The sequence below is a fragment of the Anopheles merus genome, chromosome 3R (assembly GCF_017562075.2).
Source record: "Anopheles merus strain MAF chromosome 3R, AmerM5.1, whole genome shotgun sequence".
In the NCBI taxonomy this organism is placed as follows: Eukaryota; Metazoa; Arthropoda; class Insecta; order Diptera; family Culicidae; genus Anopheles; species Anopheles merus.
Window position 1 is genome coordinate 16,104,511 of NC_054084.1, and position 23,118 is coordinate 16,127,628.

At 46.0% G+C, this 23,118-nt stretch overlaps 4 protein-coding genes across 6 annotated transcripts in view; 2 read left to right on the forward strand and 2 right to left on the reverse strand.

The window, feature by feature from the left end:
- Positions 1-389: 389 nt before the first annotated feature.
- On the reverse strand, positions 390-2,551 carry LOC121596351 (testis-specific serine/threonine-protein kinase 3-like). Of its 3 annotated transcripts, none has more exons than XM_041921206.1 (4): positions 2,107-2,551; positions 1,867-2,036; positions 1,361-1,763; positions 390-1,208 (listed from the first exon to the last, which is right to left on the reverse strand). In XM_041921206.1, exons 1-4 carry the CDS (start codon positions 2,239-2,241, stop codon positions 963-965), a joined length of 954 nt encoding a protein of 317 aa, XP_041777140.1. In that variant the 5' UTR covers positions 2,242-2,551; the 3' UTR covers positions 390-962. The 3 variants fall into 3 exon arrangements, with proteins under 3 accessions (XP_041777140.1, XP_041777139.1, XP_041777141.1); XM_041921205.1 differs by having other exon boundaries at positions 391-1,208; positions 1,343-1,763; positions 2,107-2,550; XM_041921207.1 differs by having other exon boundaries at positions 970-1,161; positions 2,107-2,550.
- Positions 2,552-4,840: 2,289 nt separating this feature from the next.
- LOC121596349 lies at positions 4,841-10,029 on the reverse strand. Its single transcript, XM_041921204.1, has 6 exons — positions 8,961-10,029; positions 7,122-8,836; positions 6,980-7,048; positions 6,711-6,905; positions 6,504-6,639; positions 4,841-6,407 (listed from the first exon to the last, which is right to left on the reverse strand). Exons 1-6 carry the CDS (start codon positions 9,253-9,255, stop codon positions 6,283-6,285), a joined length of 2,535 nt encoding a protein of 844 aa, XP_041777138.1. The 5' UTR covers positions 9,256-10,029; the 3' UTR covers positions 4,841-6,282.
- Positions 10,030-10,904: 875 nt separating this feature from the next.
- On the forward strand, positions 10,905-12,689 carry LOC121597978 (SUN domain-containing protein 3). The gene is made up of 5 exons (XM_041924362.1): positions 10,905-11,127; positions 11,194-11,481; positions 11,545-11,706; positions 12,355-12,533; positions 12,597-12,689. The coding sequence occupies exons 1-5, from the start codon at positions 10,993-10,995 to the stop codon at positions 12,625-12,627; spliced, it is 795 nt and encodes a 264-aa protein (XP_041780296.1). The 5' UTR covers positions 10,905-10,992; the 3' UTR covers positions 12,628-12,689.
- Positions 12,690-13,562: 873 nt separating this feature from the next.
- LOC121597976 (cytohesin-1) overlaps positions 13,563-23,118 on the forward strand; it is a 62,424-nt gene continuing 52,868 nt past the window's right edge. The window contains exons 1-2 of the mRNA XM_041924358.1: positions 13,563-13,646; positions 16,796-16,869. Of these exons, the coding sequence (XP_041780292.1) occupies positions 13,571-13,646; positions 16,796-16,869 (150 nt within the window). The 5' untranslated portion in view covers positions 13,563-13,570. The remainder of the gene's footprint in view (positions 13,647-16,795; positions 16,870-23,118) is intronic.

The window sequence follows — 23,118 nt, forward strand, 5'->3', positions numbered from 1 at the left end:
CAACAAAACCCACCCCTCCGCGCCCTCCCCATTTGCGGGGAGTTACCCGCAGTATATTGTCGACTGTAAATCACGAGCTTGAAATTGAACAGTAAAGACGGATGGTTTGGCAAAATGCTGTACTCGTTACGGGGCCGCCAGTACAGTACGGCAGCAGCCGCACAGTGGATAAGCGAATGATGCATTTGATCCATTTCGGTTCGGTCGCAACTTCGTTCCCGGCCGATTTATTGGGCAATATTGCGTTGCTGGAGCGAAAGGAGCCGCTTCGGATGTGTTGCCGGCTAGGAATTTCCCTACAATTTGTCCTACAGTGGTTCTAACAAATCGATAACAATCAGCGGGGAATATGTCCTAACAATAAAACAAAAATCAGTTTTAAATTATTAATACTATAAAATCGTTCTTATTATTTAAAATACTATACTCCGCAAAAAGGCATACTATCATTTGATAGTAATTTAAATTTACGCCACATTCTGCTACCAATTGCTATGCGCAACAAACAAGGGCAAAAGGTCCATTACGAGCGTAGCGTCAATGGCGGGATGATGTTTGTGCCCCCCCTCCCGGCTGCCTGTCCAGGACATTCGTTTACCGTAAAACATTACCCCACATTCGACGATGAGCGCATTATGTTGTGACACTATAAATAAAGTTTGCCATGCGATGCGCGGTGCCCGTAGTTTGTTTCATGAATAATTCCATTACTGCGCGCGTTAATTTCTCCCGCCAGGCACATCAAAACAAGGTACTCTCCTCAGGGGAGTGGTGTGGCGGGTACTTTTTTGGGCCATTACCATTTTGGGGAAGATGCGATGCAGTGCCAACTTTAGAGTGCTGTTGCCCTGCTGAAGAATAGTTGTGCTGTTTCTTTTTTTTTTTTAATCACAAATAAATCACCCCACATTCACAGTGCGAATCAACGCGAGCACGGCAAGGTCACGGCACAACTCTATCACCTAAGCTTTATTGTCCACCTTGCTGCGCTTGGCAGCGGATGGTTCGGCCACACCGTCCGGTGCGGGCTGGGGCCATTCCACCTGTCCGGGCGACTCTTCCTCCAGCTCAATGAAGAACCACAGCGATCGTCCCAGCTCCGGCCAGGCAATGCGTTTCTCTACCGGCAAAAACAATTGCTTCAACAAGCACTGCACCTCCCTGGATACGGTTATGTTGGACGGGAATATAACACCGCGGTTGATTTTCTACATTAGTGCAGAGATGGGGGGGGGGGGGGGGGAGGGGGTTAACACAGTTGATGAACGATGATAAAATGATGATTAAAAAAAAAGAACAACAGGAGAGAAAAAAAAGTTAGTACCACACAGTGTTGCCATACCTGTAGCAGCAGGTTCACCTGTTTTTCGTTGGAGAACGGTAGCCGGCCGTAAAGCAGCGAGTACAGCACCACGCCGGACGCCCAGATGTCGGCGTGGACGGGATCGTACGGTTTGAACCGCAGCAGCTCCGGGCTGGCGTACGCGTGGCTGCCGCAGAACGTTTTGGACAGGACCGGCGCGTCGGCGTCCCGCGCCCGACAGGCGAACCCGAAATCGATCAGCTTCAGCCGGTCGTTCCCATCGAGCACCATGTTTTCGAGCTTGATGTCCCGATGGGCGTACCCGGCCGTGTGTATGTACTCGAGGGCGGCCAGCAGCTGGCGGTAGTACCGGCGGGCGCGCACTTCCGGCAGGTGGCCCTGCCTGCGTATCAAGCTGAGCAGCGTACCGTGCTCGGCGTACCGCATGGAAATGTAGACCCTAACGAGAGGGAGATAAAGAGAGAGAGAGAGAGAGAGAGGCAGAGAGTGAGCGGGAGTAATGGAAGGATCGCGGGGGGGGGCGGGTCTTCCGCCATGCACACCTCATCGTCGTTTCGATCACTTCGTAGTAGTGGATAATGTTTTCGTGGCGCAGATTGCGGATCGCGTCCAGCTCGCGCGGCAAACACTTTTGCAGGAACGTTTCGCCGGCAGTCGTTTTCGACATAATCTTTATCGCCACCGTTCGCTTAAACTTCGTCCAGTACGCTTTCTGAAACGGAAGGGTTGTGGTAAGTGCACGGAAAGCACCTGACCAAAGAGCGTAACCCCGCGCGCCTTACCTTCACGACCGCGTACGTTCCCTGGCCGATCACCTCGCCGACGATGTAGCCGTGCGTGGCTAGCGTCGTTGCCTGGTGCGAGAGGCGCTGCTGGCTTTCCGGCAGGGCTTCATTCAGCCGCGTCTGCGCACTCATCGTCGTCCTTTCGCCGGGAAGGCCGGTTACCAGCCAATGTTCACAATTACCACACACACACACACAACAACACGCTGCACACTGAACGTTTTTGATCGCGTATTAGCACGGTAACGCTAGTGGTGTAATTTGGTCAAGCGCACGATTTTGAGGAGCAAATTTTCGGATGTCCTGTCCCCCCTGCTTTGTTGCCAAACACTAATGCTCCATGCATGGGAGAGAACGAAGAGGAGTAAGAAAAGGTACAATCAAATGTCAAACGTTTGTTTGCAAATTGCATGGCCTGCTGCGCTATCGTCACTACTACTGTTAAGAGGCGAATGAACTCCGCAGGAGCCAAAGCCTCTCTAAACAATACTAACAATAACATCGTCACTACTACACGCGGCTGTTTCCACTGCGTGACAGTGTGTTAGTGCAAGGATTTGGTGACTGATTAGTTTTGGTGACTGTTTTGGATTGTATAAAATAATAAAGTAACAACACCTTCAGCAATCTAACCAGGTATTTATTGTCAACGAATATATAACCATAACCTGCTGCTGCAGGACATGATGGAATCGCACCAGAGTCGCATGTTTTCGTTTTCCAATTCATTATTCCGGACCTTATGGCGGAAGTTTGTACGTAATCTGCCTAGCTCGCCTGTTCTTTCCTTGGGAATCACCGGATGCCATATGAACGAAATGGCCAGCTTGTTCCTGGGCAAGGCAGTGAAAACTTAGTGATGGGTATAGTTGGCAAAAATCCGGAGTCAACTCCGATCCGACTCCGATAATTTTGGAACCGACTCCGAAATGTAGGTCCGCCCAGCATTATCCGGAGTCGTTCGGAATCGTCCGGAATCGTCCAGAGTCGTTCGGAGTCGTCCGAAGTCATTCGGTGTCGGAGTCGTCCAGAGTCGCCCGGTGTCGTCCGGAGTCTTCCGGAATCGGTTGGAGTCGGAGTCATCAGAAGTCGGCCTTCGACACAAAAGCCTGTATACGAAGTGGACGCGCAAAGTGAAAGAAAAAGAAACACATCGAAATGAAATGCCTGATCACAAGTACATTGGAGCGGACGGCTCATGTTGGCTCCGACCTACTCCGATTCCAGTTGCCTCCGATCGACTCTAGACTACTCCGAATGACTCCGACTCCAAACAACTCCGAATGACTCCGACTCCAAACAACTCCGGCCGACTCCGGTCGATTCCAAAAGACTCCGTTTTCGAACGATTCTGGACGTCTCCGAACGACTCCGGACGACTTTGGACGACTCCGACTACGTGCAGAACTAGTGGTTCGGATTTTGCGGGAGTCGGCTCGGACTCGTGGGTGCGCGCCAAAGAGCACATCACTAGTGAGAACCTCGTTCTGCTGTTCTAGTGGATCTTCCAGAAGGATAGAGGACACAAGAACGTGTTCATGAAAGTGCATATGTTAGGCATCTTCCTCTCCGAACGTGGTGAAGATGATTTCATCAGAGTTGGACAAGGTGTAATACCTTAAGGGCGCGAAAACTATAACTACAGATCCAACATAGGCTTTCGGTACATCTGCGCACCTAGTCATGTTTGGTCGAAGTTGTCGAAGTTGAATAGGACACAGACAGGCACCACTACTAGTCATCTTTGGTTGGGAATCATATTGATTCTTCATTTAGATTCTAAGACCACTCTACTGCTTAATAGATGCTTGTAGTTTCAGCACCTGGAACTAATGAAGATCCTGTTAAAACGGGGCAGCATCAATGCACTATATAACCCTCTAAATCCTCTTAGTAGTCACATTCGCGAGGAAGAAGCTTGACAATGTGGCATGACAATGGAGGAGCCCATACAACGGCAATCTCACAGTCGTGCAGCGCATCAACCACGCCAGGCTCCGGTTGGCCATGTAATTCGCATGGACCCAGCATGTAAAGTCCCTTTTAGGTCGTCCAAAAGGACGGAAGTAACAGACTAGGTCCAAGATGAAGTGGCAAAACCTAGTCGAGGCGTCCTCCCATAAAGCAGGGATAACGGATTGGCAGACGAAGCCGCAGTCTAAGATCACAAAGCGATTGTAGCCAGTAAGATCCAACTTTCAGTGGCGACTGGTACTATAGGGTCCTCAAGCATTTTGGTCCAATGGGGTTTGGGTTCGTTTGACAGGTTCCTCGTACCAAGGACCATCGCTTCGTCTGCCAATCCGTTATCCCTGCTTTTAGGTAGGACCCCTCGACGAGACTTTGCCACTTCATCTTGGAACTAGTCTGTTCCTTTGGTCCTTTTGGACGACCTAAAAGAGGCTTTACATGCCAGGTCCATGTGAATCACATGACCCACCACTGTACATCATCCGATCTCGTGCTAGGATATGGTTCGTAACGGAAATCGCAAAAGATGATGCTAAATATTTCCATCCCAAGCCACAGTTTGTCCGGTAAACTTTTTAAGTATTATCTTATGATGAATATCAGATCCGGTCTGATCATCAGATGATCTAATGTCATGGCTATATCCATGACCATGACTTAGATGCTACCTACCTACCACCACACTCCATGGGTTGGTGAGGATTATAAGCAACCGGTACCGGACGCTCTAAACAATAACAAACAAGTAAGCAAGAAGTAAGTAACACTTTGGTGGTTTTTTTTATATGATTTGTTATGCTTTTATTATCATTTTTAAATGATACTCGCAGTCCACACCAGGCGTTAGTGTTGCGTTGATTGGTTTTGCGCTGTTTGCATAACGAAATGTGTGGCAAATACACGTTCGGTAGTCAGTTTTTTTGTGTGGTAAGCATTCCAAATGACCACGCAGGCAGCGGCAATGATCATCACCCACTCGCGCAGCTATAGTGTCTCGTGTAAATAATGCGTGTATAGATGTTGTAAGTGTTGGTGTGCGTGTGTGTGTGTGTGTATATAATACGATCCTCAAAAAAGTGGGAAGTTTTCCTTCATCCCAAACCTCAAGAAAGCTTTCCACGCACCGTCCTGGCCCGTTCCCACTGTGTTAACAATTGTGGGTAGGATTTGCGCCGCCTATTTACTCTAGCGTGTTCTCTAGCGTGATAAGCTTGGGTGGAGAGTCCTTAAAGCGTCGCTTCCTTTTGTCCTGTTGCGTGTTACTGTGTGCCACAGCATGGAAGATATGCAGCTGACTCTGGTGAGTAATGAAGAGGTTACATTCTTTGCCCTTTAAATATCCGACCGGATCTCTTGCGACCGGCTGGCACAGCACCAAGTATCCTATTCCCCCCCCCTTTCAGCGTTTGGTTACGATAAACACGCTTAAACTCAAATCCCTATCAACACTAATAGCAAACACAAATGCATGCGAATGTGCGGAGCAACAATACACAACACAAGTAAAGCGCATCACAGTATGTAGTTAGAGTTGGGGTTTTTGGCGAGCCTCGAAAGTAAAATTTTATGGCCATTTTTTTTTTTTAATATTATGCGCATGCGATAACTCGAACTAGGGTTGCAACGGGTAAAACGGATTCCGAAACAGATTTTGCGCAACTGAACCTTTTTAATGCAAACTTTCACAAACGTGTTCTCCATCTTCACGTGGGTTTCGGGCTTTACTCTCCATCTGCGCAGTGCAGCATGTTTGCGCACGGTACCGTAGAATAAATAGGTTTCTATCTAATATGTACATAAAGCCCGGGGGCTCAGCAACACTACCCCGTCCCTAGCCCTCCCTAACTGGTCACCGGGTACAACTGCAGTCAACTTTCGCGCGGCTAATGATAGTACTTTGCGGTGCGCGCAATTTAAAACCTGCCCCAAAATCAAAACCTTGTAGCGTTTGTATATCTGTGTGTGTGTTTTAAGCGTAAATAACAGTACAAACTTACTTTAAAAAGAAAAGAAAAACACTGATTCTCTTCACGCCTCATCACCATCACATCAACATACACATTACTTACGGGTATGTACGTCTGTCTGCTAAACAAAATCACTGGCTTAATCTATGGGATTGCCCCCCCCCCCCTCCTGTGTCCTTTTCACCACCCGCAGCGACTGATCTGACTAGCTCATTGGTGCCGTTTTGTCCAATTATCACCAGCTGGATGGTGCTATCCGCATTATCTTGATGATTCCACTCTTGTAGTACTGTGGTATACTGATCATGTAGTTGGTGTCCCGGCCGCGGGAAGGCTGCCGAAGGATGTTCACTATTTTGCCTACAAATAGAAAATAAACAAACAAATAGAAAATAAGCATTGTAAACCTACAATAAAGCACACACAAAAGAGTGCACAAAAAACCCCAAACTTTACCGAGAACATTCAACGTGTGGAAGTGTTTGTGCTTGAAGTGAATAATCTGGCGCAGGTTCGTGTTGGCGTTCCAGTGTTTCGCTATCTCGCTCGAACAGATCTGCACAATTTCGGGCCCGTCCAGGAATGGATCGATCTGAAAAGAGATGATTTTTCATCAAAAGGTTAGTTGCACCCAAGGCAATCGGTCCTACCACTACTACTAACCGGATAGTATTGAACGTCCAGCGGTTCCATATCACAGCAGGATTTGATGACGTCGATCAGCTTCCGGTAGTTGCAGTCGCGCTTCGACATGTGCAGCAGATACTGCGGTATGGTCATTTTGGCATTGTCCGCCTCGAGCCGCTCCGTTGCGTACTGCCGCAGTACGCTCTCCTTCGGTACAAGGCCAAGGTGCATCTGGAGGGGGAAAAAAAAGAAAATGGCTTTAGAGCGAAACATTTCAACGGTTTGCCGTCCGGTTGCCGGCTTACAAAAGCTTCCGTTATTGTCGCTTCGTTGCAGTTCACCGTGTACAGCGTTACGCTCTGCTTGGGTTGTGTCTGAAAAAAAGGGAAGAGGTAAAAGGTATAATAAACGATCGCGATCATCGATCAACGGGCTTGCAACACGCACCATTGGATGGGTGACGAGTGGTACTATCTGATCGTACTGTGCTTTGGCCGCACCATCATCCTTCTCCAGCACAGGCATGAGCGATCCCTTTGCCATGCTTTGCACACACTCTGCCTTCGGCCCAGCCGTTGTTGGTGGCGTTTCCTTCAGTGTGTTAATTTTATGCAACGCCTCAAACACGATCTGTTCCGCGCGCAGATCGAGCAGCTCATCATCGTCCACCGTACCGTGCTCGTCGTCCATTCGTGGTTCCGTCGCACGGGGATAGAACGCTTCCGCCGTTCGGTTTGCGCCAGCGTACGATCGTACCGAGCGATGATCCGTAGCTTTCAATGCCGAAGATCGCATCCTGCCCTCCCCTTTAGTCGCATTGCAACTGTTACAGTACCGCTGCCTGGTAGGGTGGTCCTGCTTCGTGCGCATTAGGAACTCTTGCTCTGCACAGTCCAAACAGTGCATTTCCTCTGCTTCATTTTCCTGCTGCTGCTGCTGCTGCTGCTGCAAGCCTTTCGATCGCTTGCTAGTGCTGGCAGAAAACTCGGCCGGTTGATAGTAGTACAGCGAGCAATCTTGATACCGGTGCGTCTCGACAAAATCCGGCTCGTCCGAATGCACCGTTAGGTCGAGCCGAAGGTTCTTCGAGTTGGAGGATAAGGTTAGGGGTCGATCCACCGGGATCGGCAAGTTCTTCGGAATGGCACCCGTTTTGTGAGCTTCCGTTCGGTTCGCGGCCGGTTCGGGGCTTTTGCTTAACGCGGCATTTTGCTCTCTACTTTCTTGCTGAGCGTTCGATTGCGTGTCCTCTGGCTGTGCCACTGCCGGTAAAGGACCAGCGAAGAGTGCTCGTGCTTCACCCACTTCGGCCGCTTGATGATATAAACCCGTTTCATTGCCCTTCTGTTCGTGCTGTTCCGCTACTGTTGCCGCTGCGATTGGTACCGGCGAAGCCTGCCTCGCTCCGTTCGTCGGTGATCGTGGACCACCACCACCATCAACTTCCGGCCCATGCTGACCTTCCGGTGGTCGCGCTGCCGCCGCACCATACTGCTCACCGTCCAGCCCGAGCAGAAACCCGTCCTGCTGGCGATTAAAGGTTTCCATCTCCGAGCTCGGCTCCGGATCGAAGTCCATCTCGAGAAAGTCCGTCTCGTCGTCCGGTGGCAAATCGCCCTGCAGGTCTAGCAGTTGCCCTGCCGCCCCAGCCGGCTCACCACCCCGGTACGCATAGATACAGTCATCCGACGTGGACGCATTGTCATCGTCGGAGTAGGCGTTGCTCGGCAGCAGTATGATTTCCTCTACCAGCCCGTTCTCGCTAGCGTACGACAGGTTGCCGAGGGAATTGTTGTCGGAAAAGTCGCCCTCGTCCGCCGGGTCGACCGTGTCGTCGTTGTTTGCGGCCGCCACCAGGGACGGATGGTCCGCTTCTGGTGCGTTGGAGTTGTTGGTAAAATCAACCACCGTGCCACCGTTGCTGGTAGCGGCCACGTCGAAGGACGTAGCGGGCGGTTGTATAGTGTACCCGGTGGATGTGGACACAGGGCTTGCGCCGTTTGTGGGGGGATTAAAGCTGTTGGTGATGTTGTTGGTACTACCGGTAAGGAAACATTCCGGAAGGGTCGGATGCAACCGGTCCGGCAGCACGTCACTGCCCGCGGAGACGGCCGGGGAGGACGATTGCGTGAAAATGGACGATGCGAGGTGGCGGGTAGATCCTGAAAGTGAAAGAAGGATCATTTCAATCAATTGCTCAATTTAAAATGGAATATTTGAAAAATAAAATCCTTTTTATATCCAAATCAGGCACGTTTCCCGCGAATGGCCACCCCCTTTCCTTACCATTCTCGGCCAGGTGAACCTTTTCCTTCCCCGGCGACTCGTTCGCCGTCACCCCATTCTGCTGGCCATTGGTCGAGGGCGACCCGTCGTCCGGCACCATCCCAACCACGCGACCCTGCACCGGTGGCATTAGATTTTCCTGCTCGATCAGGTTGTTGTTGTTGAACTGATTCTGATACTTCACCGCCGACACCGCCTTCGCGATGCAGTCCGCCCCGATGACCACCGTGAGGCCGACACCACCACCGCCGCCTCCGTTGCCGTAGCAGCACTCCTGGTTCTTGTTGCTATCCATCGCCCGGATGGTGACAGAAATCGCCCGCTCCCCGTGTTCAGCCCGTTCGGAGGAGCCGGAGGAGCAGCTTACGTCCGAAAACACAAAGAACGCTATTTACGAACCATTTGGTGGGGGAAGGGATTGACACCACACTCTTGCTGCCCGGTCGTATTCGCGCTTCACGTTACAAAATGATGTAATATTGTTTATTTTTAAGGGGCAACGGCTACTACGCGTCGGGGCAGCTTCGGCATTGTTTGCAGCTGCCCGGAGTAGGGTGGAGGAGCCGCCGTGCCGTTCGGTCCACACACACATACACAAACACAAACACAAACACACACACACACACACACACCCTTCACTTCCCGATCGACGGACGCTTCCGCTCCCGGGAGCTGCCCTTTCCGGTGGTTCTGCTGGTACTGCCGGGCGTTGCTGATCGCAGCAGTAAGCTAGCCATTCATTTCGCACCTAACAAACGCGATGCATGCAAGGTTTGTGATGATGGCCTGTCTCTCTCTCCCAGTTCTCGGGATGCAACTATTTTGCGTCAGGATGCCCGCCCGTTCTGGTTGGTTGCAGCAAATTCCGTACACCGTCAGTGACGCACGCACGTACAACTGCGTGAAGATGTACAAACAGCAATCGGAACCCAAAACAAAAAGAAGAAGGTACAGAAAGTGGGAAGCCGCACTACACAATTTTGCAGATCACCACCACCGTGCGCCGCAAGCGAGAAAATGTTTGCGACGAAATTTATTGTTGTTCTTTCTCTTTCCCGTCGCTTTTTTTCTTCGCCTTTGTTTTGTTCCGTGTGTCATTCTGACAGCTGCGGCTGGTTTTGCATCAGTGTGGCCAGATTATTTTGGCGGTTTTCGGTAGGCGCATCAAATTTCCATCGGTAGTTTTCGGTAGGTAAAAACTCGAAACTTAACTGAGTTTACAGACGTGTTAAGCGGGATGGGGGGGGGAGGGGGTGCTTATGCGCAAATTGAAAGTTCCATCTCACGAGAATATGCATCCGTTATCTAGGATATGGATTAGATTTGGTTCAGCGGTTACATAAATGAAGGTCTTTCTGAAGTGTCGATCTGAAAATTGTACAAGGAATTCTAAGCCAAAGAAGGACTAAGACGCACATTTTTTTCCCGGGACTCAACGCGACCGCTTAAAACCGCAGCAGTGCTCCATTGAATGCGATTTTATCGTACAAGCTGTCATTTGATTTTCGCTGGATTATTTAGAGTGATTTGATTGTTTGGCTGAGTTTTATAGTTCAATGATTAAAAAATTTGAGATTTTTTCCTTCAGACCTCAGATATATATATATATATATATATATATATATATATATATATATATATATATATATATATATATATATATATATATATATATATATATATATATATATATATATATATATATATATATATATATATATATATATATATATATATATATATATTTGCTTTTAAAATGAGAGCTTGAGCCGTTTAGAACCCGTTTAGTGGTCGTTTAGTGGATTTGTGGCACTATCCACAAACATTATATATATATATATATATATACATCGGTATTTCTGGTCACTCTGGCTTCCTTTGCCCACTGTTGTCCCTTTTGTGACACAAGCGCCCTCTATGGGGTGTTTTTGGTTACGGGGTTTTGAACGGTGCACACGGGACGTTGAACGTTTCCGTCTCAGTATGCTGTGCTGTGGTGGTTGATGGAAAAAGTAAGCGTGCGCGTTGCAAAATGCCGGAACATCAACAGAAGAATTTGGCCGTGTACATGTTGTGCGTTTTGCTGGCAGCTCTCACCGTGTTTCAGATATATGTGAGCGAAAACAGCACCACACAGCAAATACAAGACCGGAATTTTGTAGAGGAGGTAACGAACGCCCGTACGCAACACCCTTATCTCCACCGGTTTCTAATCATTCGCTTCATTTTTCAGAATTCGGAACAAATCAAAGATGTGGGACAGTACAAAGTAACTGGTGGACCAACCGATTCCAAAGTACAATGTTTTGAAGAGATGGAAATCCTCAACGATAGACTGTCTCTGTTGGAGCAGCTCAACTTCGACAAGCTCGGACCGACCGACTATGCGGCGCGGATCTTTGGTGGAGAGGTCGTGTCGGTCGTTCCAACATCGCGGCATCGTGGCTCCCTTCTGAGTCGTGTTCGTACCGCTTTTTCTTCGATGTACGACAACTACTATCAGATGCAGTGCATTATACAGGTACGGAAGGGATAGACACTGCGGGCATTGTGGTGGAGGTATTAATGTACTTTCTTACTTAAGGATTGTGGTACATGCTTTGCACTCGAGGGAAGCTCCGGATCGATAGTGATTAAACTAGTGAAGAGTGTCGTCTTGAACGCTATTACGATTGAACACATTCCAAAATCAGCGCTGCCAGTTAAGACGGATGTTTACAGTGCTTTGAAAGAGTTTTCTGTGTGGGTACGTACTTTACCCTTCCCAAGTGCCACAAATCCACTAAACGACCACTAAACGGGTTCTAAACGGCTCAAGCTCTCATTTTAAAAGGAATCTAAAAAGACTTTGTTAACAGACGGTGAACGACTGGTGCATTCTTAAAATAGCAAAAAGCTTGTGGCGCCCACTGTTGGTGGCATAGCCACACAACGGAGCTTTCTTCGCCTTGATTGCTTTCTCACTCCCTCTGTATTATTGTGTGGTTTCGCATTGAAGTTATGTATGGCTAGAACTAGAACAGTGATAAGATTGCTTAAATACTAAACTCTAATATGTACTATCAGAACAGAATGAAGTGAGATTTGAATAGTGGTCGATGATGTTGATATTCATGTATCTGACCACACGACCATTCTTATGAATTTTTGCTCGGAATGTCAGAAGGCTATGTAGGTCATAATTAGATAAAGCTTGTCGAAACATATTGTAAGAAAAGGATAGCAACATAATTATGATTAATAATACGCCATCTATTGAGCAAACCAGTGAAGCTATGTAGCATTCGTTTTTTTATGAATATTTAGTTTTACAGTCGTTTAAGCTTAATCTGTGGCGCTTGGGGATACTTTTTTTGAATTGCTTTTCTTTGTCAATTATTGAATTACCCTGCAGGGCATCAACAATCCAGAGAGCACCGGGAAGGAGATTTACTACGGTACCTTCACCTTTGATTACATGACCATGTTTTTAGAAACGTTTGAACTCGATCTGGATCAACCAGTGTCTGGTGTTCGTTTTGTGAGAGTTGATATCCATTCCAATCATGGGGAAAAGTTTACCTGCATTTACCGGTAAGACGAAGCTATTTAATTTTTGGTGGCATGATTGTCATCTCTATATCTTATTCTTGGCAGGATTCGTGTACATGGAACACCGCAAGAATGATTCTACTTGAATTGTTGGAGAAATCTTGTAAATGACGGAATTGTCATCATCAGAATATTTTAACAAGTGAAATATCAAAATATGGTTCCTCACAATGCAAAAAATAATTTCTCAAAATTCTTCATTCATCAGAAATAACTGTATTTTTGCAGTTTTTGCGAAATAAGGCACAAAAATCCTGTGCCTAAAAGTACAGCTATTGCTACAAACGTTGCACTTCAACCGATTTTTTAAAACATATTGTGTCCGAAACGCATCCCACTGTGCGGCTGAACAAACCAGCTTCGTTAAAATACGTTGACAGCGTTCGTTAATTCGTAGCGCGTTTGACAGTTGCCCTCAACGAAAGATGGATGTTTTGTAGCAAGTCCAGGAGGAGGAAAGAAAAGTAAAAAAACAGCTACAATAAAGACGCGAAAAGAATTTCCCTCTTGTGCCAGAAGTGCGTGTGTGTGTTTTTGTGTGAAAATGTAAAGCGTACCGTATTTGTTTAGTTTACGCACATTCCAACCAGCCAAAAGCATCCAGCGAAGATCGTGCGTTTGGCAAGAGCAGAATAACCAAGTCTGGAAAACCACCGTCCCGCGTCCAATAAGCGCCTTCCCGTGTGCGTGTGTGTGCGTTGGCTGTGTTGTTGTTCTTTCCCGTTGCGCGTGAAAATCGTCTGTTGCTTAATTGATTTTCTGTACCATTTTTGTTGTTGTGGTGTTGTGTAAATCCCCCCCTCGCGCGAGTGTGTGTTTGCGATTCTCGGTGAAGAAAAATCGGTCGTATAAAAAATAATTCGCTTCACATTGTGTGTGCGTGCGTGTGTGTATGTTTGTGGGGGGAATACGTGCGTGCATGATTCATCTCAGCAGCAGCAGTAGCAGTTGTAGCTGTTGGTTGGAAAATTTGGAAAAGCGCATCCGCGACCACGACAACACCAGCGACGGAGAGAACTATGGTCAACACAATGGAAAGCTCGTACGCAACGATGTCAAACATTTCGCAGCACACAGAAAACTTCCCACTGCCAGGTACGTCGCGACCTCGTTCCGTGTCGGCATCGGCCGAAGGGTGCGCGTTGCTGGTGGCCGGTGGGACACCCTTTTTTCCCTTTTTGTCTGTTTTTTTGTTGTTGTTGTTGTTGCTGCTGCTCCGCCGTACATAGGGTGTGGAAGCGCATTAGTTGGCCATTTGTGTACGTGTGTGTTTGCTGGTGTATGCCAGCTGTCTGTGTATGTCATTATGCCCCGCAGGAAGGCTGCAAGAGGGTGAAATGGAGGTAGCTGCAGCCATAGGCCGTGCAATGGCCCCCGTAATTAATGACAGCGGTAATTGCCCTACCGGACGGCTCTCCGGTACAATTGTGAGCCCGTTACCGCTGGTCGTGTGGGTCACAGCTTGCTTACCTTGCGACCGACATTGCGAAGTATGCGCCGCTCGGTGTGTTACGTAGCCCCGGTGGCGAGCGTTTCACTTTTTTTTTCTGTGTGCACCCCTCAAACAATTGTCCCCTCGATTTGACGGTTGGCACAATGTTGCATTAGAACGAATTGTTGGTTGAAAAAAAAAACAGGCAATTATCTTATATGCGTCATTGATGCTGTAGGTTTGGCCCAGCAAAAGCTTTTTCAGAACCACCCCGGTGTTACCATGACAACAACGGTGGAATCATGTATTAACCGTCATTTTTGGAAGATTTGTTGTAGTGATGGGTAATGTTGACAAAAATCCGGAGTCGACTTCGATCCGACTCAGATAATTTAGGAACCAACGCCGGAAGGTAGGTTCGCCCAGCATTATCCAGAGTCATACAGAGTCATCCGGAGTCGCCCGGAGACGTCTGGAGCCGTCCGATGTCGGTTGGGGTCGGTGTCGTCCGGAATCACCCTTCGAAACAAAGGCCTGTATACGAAGTCCCCGTGCAAGTGAAAGACAAAAAAAACATAACGAAATGTAATGTCTGATCACAAGCAAATTGCCCCGGAAGGCTCCTGTTGTCTCCAGTGCTGCAAAATGTCATGGGCATTGCGAGATGTTCACCAACATAAACAATGAACATACCCGTGGTAGCTTAATACTCATTGCTGATACTCAATAAAAATGCGTCATGACATGCGGAAACGACCTGCGAGCTCTTGAGTCAAACTCTGACTGATAAGCATATAATCATGATTTTTCTGGCTGTGCTCAGCTCACGTACATAACTGACATGATCAGAGGTGAAACTCAAACAGTTGGTGAGCCAATCACATGCTTGGTAACAATTTGTTTAGTTACCAAATCTTGATCACTCACTTGGTCACGACATTTTCTATTGGTAATAATCACAACTTTCATGGAATATACTTAACATGTGGTCCCAAGCAACAAACTGAGCATTCTTTCTCACTCTGTCTGTTTTGATGCGGGTCATACAGAGCGAGAAATCATGCTCATTTTGATGCTTGGAACTACTCGCAAGCACCGTAGATCTCCCATGACTATCATGATTATCACCGATAGAAAATGTCACGACAGAGTGACTGGTCAGTTGGTTGCACACAATATCATAAAGCATGTGATGGTCGCACCAACTGTTTGAGTTTCACCTCTGATCGTCACAGTAGACCTCATGGCGCTGACATGATTTTGTTTTTGCCGGAATTTGTCATGACTATGTTAGTGACATTTTACAGAGCTGATCACAGTAAAAAAAAAAAGTCATGACATAATGACTGACCAAGCGATGGTCACAAAAATGTCACGAAGCATGTATTGGTCACACCAATCGTTTTGAGTATCACCTCTGATCATCACAATTGAGTACGTGACGCTGACATGGATTTTTTAGCCAAATTTTATTTATGACATTAACAGTGACATTTCGCAGTGCTGGTTGTCTCTGACCGATTCCGATTCCGGTCGATTCCGATCGACTCTGGACTACTCGGAATGACTTCGACTCCGGTCGACTCCGGACGACTCCAACTCCGGGCGGAACCAATAGCTGGAGTCGGGTCGGAGTCTTGGGTGCGCTCCAAAGAGCACATCACTGCATGTGTTGTGTTATTTTAACGCGGGAGAGAATCTTCTCAGCTAACATTAGAAGAAGAACATACACACCAGCTCACACAAAGTTTTGATAAGAAACAAAATACCACAACCTTATCGAAACGCTTTTCGTTGCATCAACAATCAATTAATGTACACGCCCCCTCCCCCCCATTACCTAGTCCAAACACGGTAACAGTACACCTGTTTTGGATCCGTCGACATTATTATCCGGCCTCCCGACGACTCCTCTACGACCACCGTTCTGCGTCGTCTTCCTTCATCCGCCCTGTCCGCGTCTGTTTATGCTTGCTCTTTCACTCTGTACAATGTTTTCTTTAAATTTTCCCGGCAACTCTCCAAAACACCCAACACACAAACACAAACAGCCGGGGTATCCGGGACCGGGACTCCGGGATTATGGGGTGCGCACGTTCGATGGATTACCGAAAATAGAAGTCATTTGAGCGAATGTTGCCTGGAACAACTGCGCCACCAGCTAACGGGAGTGTTTGGGCTGGGAGGCCTTCTTTTTCTCAAGTGCCCGCACTTCCCTCTTCCCCCCTCCCCCGTATCAATGGTATAAAATAGGCCACACGCATGGCGAGTGTGTCTTTGTAACCGCAGACACAATTGAAGCAAGCAATGCCCCTCCGCCCCGGCCCAGAAGAGTTCATGCTAATCACTCCTACCCCTCCGGGAGAGCAGAACCAGGCACAGTACCTTCTTCGTTTTTCCCCTTATGTCAGAGGGGATGGAGGCGAGGGAAAGGAAGTGGTACATATCATGCCACCGCACCGTGCCCGCAGCGGAAAGAGTTCGTTTAGAGTGAAATTGACCCTGTCAAGCGGCGGTCGCCTTGAGTATTCTTCGGTCGGTCGGTCGGGCTGGCGGCGCATTTGCTCCTATCCGGACGATCATTAGATTGGCCGGGATTGAAGTTCTAATTTTACCTCGCCGCCCGTTTTTGTGTACGTGTTTGTGTCTTCTTTCCTGTGCAATTGTATGCAGTCGGTGCATACATTTGGGCAACGCCGCAGCATTACAGCACCAAGACGTAATTTGTTGCAAATCAAACTGTTTTGCGCCGAGGCAGAAAAATAATCGTTCAATACTAATCCATACACTGTTATCTGCTTTTTCATTTTAGAGCTAACACCAGAGCAGCAGAAACTGTTGATAGAGCTGCGAAGGAAGAAACAGGAGATTTTACTCGAGATACAGGTGAGTTTTTGAGCGGTTGAACGTTCCGAGGGGGTTTTTCTTGCTATTTTTAGGCTTATCTGACGTCCAATTGTTGATGTAAATGCAAATTTCCGTGCGTGAATTATACTGTCAATCGATTACAAGAGTTAAAACAAATTGCACCAGCCGAATGTTTCATCCAACGTATAAATCCAACACGAAACCTTGAAAGCTGCTTTTAATAATGACGTCACGGAAATACGTTACTCGAGCGAAGCCGAAACAAGCCGAAACAAGCAGAAGAGACACAGAACCGGTTTAATAACGCCGCCAATGATATTTGCCACACGAGCATACCGTCGCAGCTTTGAAAACGAAGCTTCTTGATTTGAATACGATCCGCGGCTCACATTCCAAGACGCTGCCCCGATTTGGATTTCTTCTCGGAAGTTCCCACACGTGCTGACGTCGTTGACTCAATCGTGCGCATACGTGACACCCCGTTTTGTGCTTCACACGCTGGGAGTGATTCACAGTTTCACCGATTTAAATGTGTGACGTTTATGAGTACGAATCAAACATTGCTTACCTTCCGTTACGCTCCAATCGCTGGCGATGGCTGCCGACTAATCACACAACACTGCGGTGGTGCACCTTTCTTGCCGTCCAATCGCGGACTGAAGGAAGCCACCCAGCGGTGCGCAGCTTACAGAAACGGAAGCCTCCAGAAGGCACCACCCCCAGGCGGCCCGAACTCAACTGCTCGTTGATTTACCGCGACCGCGGCCGCGAGAAGAAGCGGTTCCTTTTTGCCATTTTGTGACCTCTGACACTTCTGCTGCTCGTCCTGCTTGTCGTGTTGACGGACTAATGGCGTTTGTTCAGCGCCCTAAGCCTTTTCGATCGTGTCGGCCTCCCTTTTCCACAGTGGCAAGGACACGCGAATTCGGTTCCTCTGCCCACTGATAGCAGCCAAAGGCAGAAGGCCAAGCCCAATTTTTTGATATCCTGCTGTGCTATCGTGTGGTTTGATTTTTGGATTCGGGTCATGCTGGTATTAGCCAGACTATCAATGGTCCGGCAAAAGAGCATTATAGAGAGAGAATGGTACAGGCTAATTTGCTACGTTTTTCTTCGTAAGAATTAACTAATCAGTAGCTGTTTGTTTCATTTCCCTTCGGGGGAGGTGCTAATGTTGACACGCATCATGATGGTTATCCATGCATGATTACTGTTGTCGTGGTTTGGTACGATGGGTGCCTTATTAGCTCGTCACGAATTTTTAATAGTTGAAGGTACCACCTCGTAGACATCAGAATGAAAACAAAACTAACAGGAAATTCTGTCATTCGTGGCGGAGCAAACAATCGCCTCTTCTATCCTACGAGCATAATTGACCAAATTATTCTAACTAGATCAAGGGCATAATCCAATGGGGCTAGTTGGTAAATTCGCAATCGGTGACGACCTTCGAAGGCTAGCTGAAAATAGCAAAACGTCTGCCCTATCAACGATTCCGGCGAGTGTTGGTTTTTGGCATTGCAGCTGCAAACAAAAGCCCCCGGTCGGTAATCGATAGCAACCAACACCTACCCGCAATCGTTTATGTTTCATTACGGATAATGGATGTTTGTCGTGCGGCCTTCAGGTTCAGGCTTTCCGGCTTGGTCCACCAAGCAAACCAGTATTTTGGCGATATTTGCCACCCCAAATTGAACGACATTTTTGGGTGGGTTTTAAATATATTTCCCAAAATTAAACATAAAATAATCCCCTTTGGTGGAGACCGACCCCTAAGGATGACACACTTTGTTTCACAGGAATAACCCTCTACATGCTGTCGTATTTTTGTATTCGTTGTAAATTTTTATGACTTTATTCCGTTGTTAAACATGCTTCCCTTCGTGTACCGCGAAAAAAGCGGTAAAAAACTAAAAAAAAAAGACACGCGTACCGGTGGTTAAAAATGTTCTGATTTTACGCCCTTTGCTCATTCGTTGTGTAGGCAGTGATAATAAAATTTTGGTTTAATTTTCGCCCCGTTTTTTTATATCTTCACAAAATACAATAAATACACGCCAAGGTAACATGTAAAGCTGTGCACGAAACGTTCATAAAACCGGAACACATTTCCTTCCGGTTTCCCGGAACACGCTCTGGTCATCAGGGAGCGGGGTCCCTATCGTTGTGCCGCCCTTAATCAGTGCGCTGGCAACGGGCACCCGCAGAAAATGGCATGCGACAGAGGGACCTCATTGTGCAAGCGCTTGTTTTGTAGCTAATCATGCAATAATAACCAACCAAATGGGGCCGGCTTTCGGACGACGTATCGGGGCCTATAAATAGTGGTTTTCTGGGCTCTTCCGTTTGATGTGTTGTGGCTCCCCTAGAAGAATGATAAAATAAGCTAACTGGCCACTTCCCGCATCTCTCGATGGTCCTTTCACTGCAACCCAAGGGGGAAGGTTATCATCCTGCAGACAGAGCACAGAGTAGTACCCAGTCCTTTATCCTCTTTGTTGTCTTGCACATGGCTGGGAAGGAACTTTTCACCATCGGCAACAACACGGTGCTGGTGTGAGTTTGTGTATGTGCGCATGGGTTTGAACTCTCGCGAACCCCGGTATGGAGCACCACTCCGGGCGCAAGATTGATTGCATTAATGCACCTCGGGAAAAAGCTTTTTCTTTATTGGCAAGACACGTTTTGCGTTTTTTTTGTTGCATCTTTTCTATCCTTCCTTTTCACATCAATTTTGTAGAGGAAAAGGTTTCGTGATTGAAATGCTCTTCCTTCGGTTGGGTAAGGGCACTTGAGATGTTTTTTTTTCCTTCTCTCTTTTATATTTACCGTTCACTACCGCTATCGCTCGTTGGTGCATTTCCATGCGGTTTATCGTTAATCATTTGATTTCTTTCCATTTTTTTTACTTTAATTGGTTGCTTGTTCAGTACAACGCGATGCAATTGATGCGTAATGAGATGTATTTTTGAAGATTTCTTTTAGCTGCTATTTTCCCCTTTTTTCTTTCTATTCCTTTCATTATTATTATTAGTTTTATTATTATTACTATAATTTTTATTATTCTTCTTTTTCTCTTCTTCTTTATATTATTTATATTACTTTTATATTATTTTTTTATTACTATCATTATTGCAATTATTATTATAAATTTTTATTATTATTATTATTATTATTGTCATTGATATTATTATTATTATTATTATTTTCATTATTATTATTCTTATTATCGCCGCCTTTCTGAATAAAAATATTATTATTATTTTTATTATTATTATTATTTCTATTTTTTTTAACTATCCTATCATCCTTATTATTTTTACTATTATCATTATTGTTAAAATTATTATAATTTTTTATTTTATTATTATTCTTTACATGACTCATTATACATTTAATTTATTTATTTATGTGTTTTATGCCTTGTCTTATTGTTTTTAACATAGTTTTTATAATCATTTTCTTATATTTTATGCATTTATTCATTACTGTATTATGTATAACTATAATGCTAGTTCTGAATTTCTAAATTAGTTTTGTAATAATTTATTTTATGATGTAATTAAAACTTTTGACTTCATAGTCCATGTAAAGCTAATTACGGTTTAATAACTAAATTATAATATAAAATAAATAATAACACTTGTTCAATTATTATTATAATTTAGGACCATTACCCCTAACCAGTTTTACATGAACTGTGACGTCAAGTGGAAAGCAAAGTGGCCTCTTTTCTTTATAAATATTTTATACGGAAATATACAGTAACACGTTGTAGCTTTTCCTTGAAAAATTAAACTCACATTTATTTATGGTCCATTCCACCGTCTCAGTTGAATATCCTTTTCACGTGCTTTAGATTAAACGCCATTTACCCGGTATGTCCGTGTATATAACCGGCACACCGTAACACAGCATCAAACCTACTCCTACTAGTGGAGCTTTCCATCCCGTCACCAAAACAAACATACTTCCTTTCTCCCTTATTTTTTCGCATTTTGAGACTTTCCCGAGCTTGAAGAAGCTTTACGCTGGCACGCTGCTGGCGCTGCCTGGGTCCTGTGCTGATGCTATTATATCTATTTACCTACGCGCCGGGATACTCAAAGGACCTTGCTCTGCTCTCTTTCTCTCTCTCTTACTTGCGTCAGAAGTAAAGAGCAGCTTGCTTTCTCCCGAGAACGAAGGGGAAGCTAGTTATGTTTAGTGCTAAAACAACAAAACCTTCCTTGCTGTGCTCTCCTCTCGAGGAAATGGCAAAATAAGGAACAGGAATAGTAGTCGCTAGGATGTTTCTGCTGGGCCCTTCTTCTCTCATCATTCAAACACACACATACAAAATTGTACAATTTGTTGAGAAAACGTTTCCACATTTTCCTACACACACCCAGAAGGAAAGCTGTTTCTGGCACTTCCGGCATCATTGAATGGTGCGCAGTGCTTTCGGACCAATAGCCGCTTCAGCTTCTCTTCCGCCTGGCCACCTAAAATGCGCTCATGTTTCTCGTGTCGCTCGAGGCATAGTGTGTGCGTAAGCTTTTCCCGCCCTTTTATGTTTCCGTTGTATGTTTTTGGAGTTCGTTGGACTTTCTCGATCGATCGCGAAACGGCGTCGGTGTTTGTTGAGCTTTCCTTGCGGGGGTTTTTTCCCTTCCTGTTGGTTTAGGATTAATATAAGGAAGTGTACAGAAGTGTACAAAAGTATTTGTAATTCCTGCAATACGCTGAAGGGTGTGGGCAGATGCTATTCTTTACATCTAAACAAACTGATAGGTCAATATTGTTTCAATCAACCCCGCGTCGACTGGGTGACTCTCCCGGCCCGTTTGCTGTCGTTCAGTTTGGTTCACTTCCTGGGGACTTCCTCCCTATTTTTTACGCTCTTTCGCTCACGGCGAAGGTCGATCACACGCACGCTCTCGTTGTCGGATGCTCAGTGGTGCTGTCCTGGCCAACACCCCGATGCCGGGATTTCGGGACGGATTTTCGTCGTCCTTGCAGCCCCTGCAGCAAGAAGCTACCGCGCGAGACACACTGCAGTAAAACGCCTGAAGGGGAAACGAAAGCGCCCAGCACTCTTCCCGGTGCGGGTTTGGTGCGGTTTGGTCGATGAAGCTGAGGCATCACAATCACAACAGTGCAAGGGCAATGGTGCAGCAAGAAGGATGTGTGTGTGTGTGGTGGGTTTCCGCTTTTCCTCTTGGCCGTTCTTTTTTCGATGGGGTTAAAGTGTTGCAAAGAAGCAGCACGTGCTCTAGTGGTGTGACGCGGTGTTTCGGTTTTGGTTTGGTGCTTTGGTGGAAAACGTGCAGTTTTCGCAAGGGATGACGACGCGAACAGGTTAAGCCAGATCATCAAAATCGTGCTTTGCTGGTGGGATCGTTAGTGAGTGCAAGTGTCCGCAAATGTAGCAGTGGAGCTTTTGTTTGTGAAAGGATGTTTTGAAGGGAGAAGATGGAAGCGTATTCCTTTTATGTCGATTCTACTAAAACACACTAAAAGCTCGAGGGGTTGCTTTTATTGTAATTTAATGAATGCTAAACAAATGGAATGCTCGATAATGCTGCTATTTATTTAAGTTTATTTATTCCCGTCGAACTTAATGCTCTTTCATCAGAATGCCAACTTATTTATGTCGCAGTTTATCTTCGAGTCGAATTGTCTGTAAAAGGAGTTTGTGAAACAGATCGCAAACATATTCAGTCGTTTATGTCAATTTAATTACGTTTTAGCAAAAAACATCATAGAATATCTCAATAATTATCTTGAAAAATTACACAAAATTCAATAAGCATAAAGTCAATGAAAATCAAATCAAGAGAAAGCATTAGATAAAAAAATATAATACAAATTATGAAAACAAAAAAAAGAAGAATATTTGCTAACTAAGTGCAAAAAGATCGAACGAAGACCAATAATTTTCTAGTATCATCTTATCCAAACAAAATATAATATTGGAAATATCAAATCCAACATCGACATAATTTCAAAAATAAAAATATAAATATAAATATTACTTTCCACATATTTTTAATGCAAGTAACCATTTAACACTAAAATGATCTGTTTTATCCAAGCAATTTAATCGTTTTCGGTTGTACATGGCAGGGTCGGTCTGGTGGCACAGTCATCAGCTCGTACGACTTTACAACATGCCCGTCATGGGCTCAAACCCCGAATTTACCGTGCCATACACCATATGTAGAGACTGACTATCATGCTATGGTAACAACAATACCAGGGGTTTCCAAGTCAGTTTCGAATCTA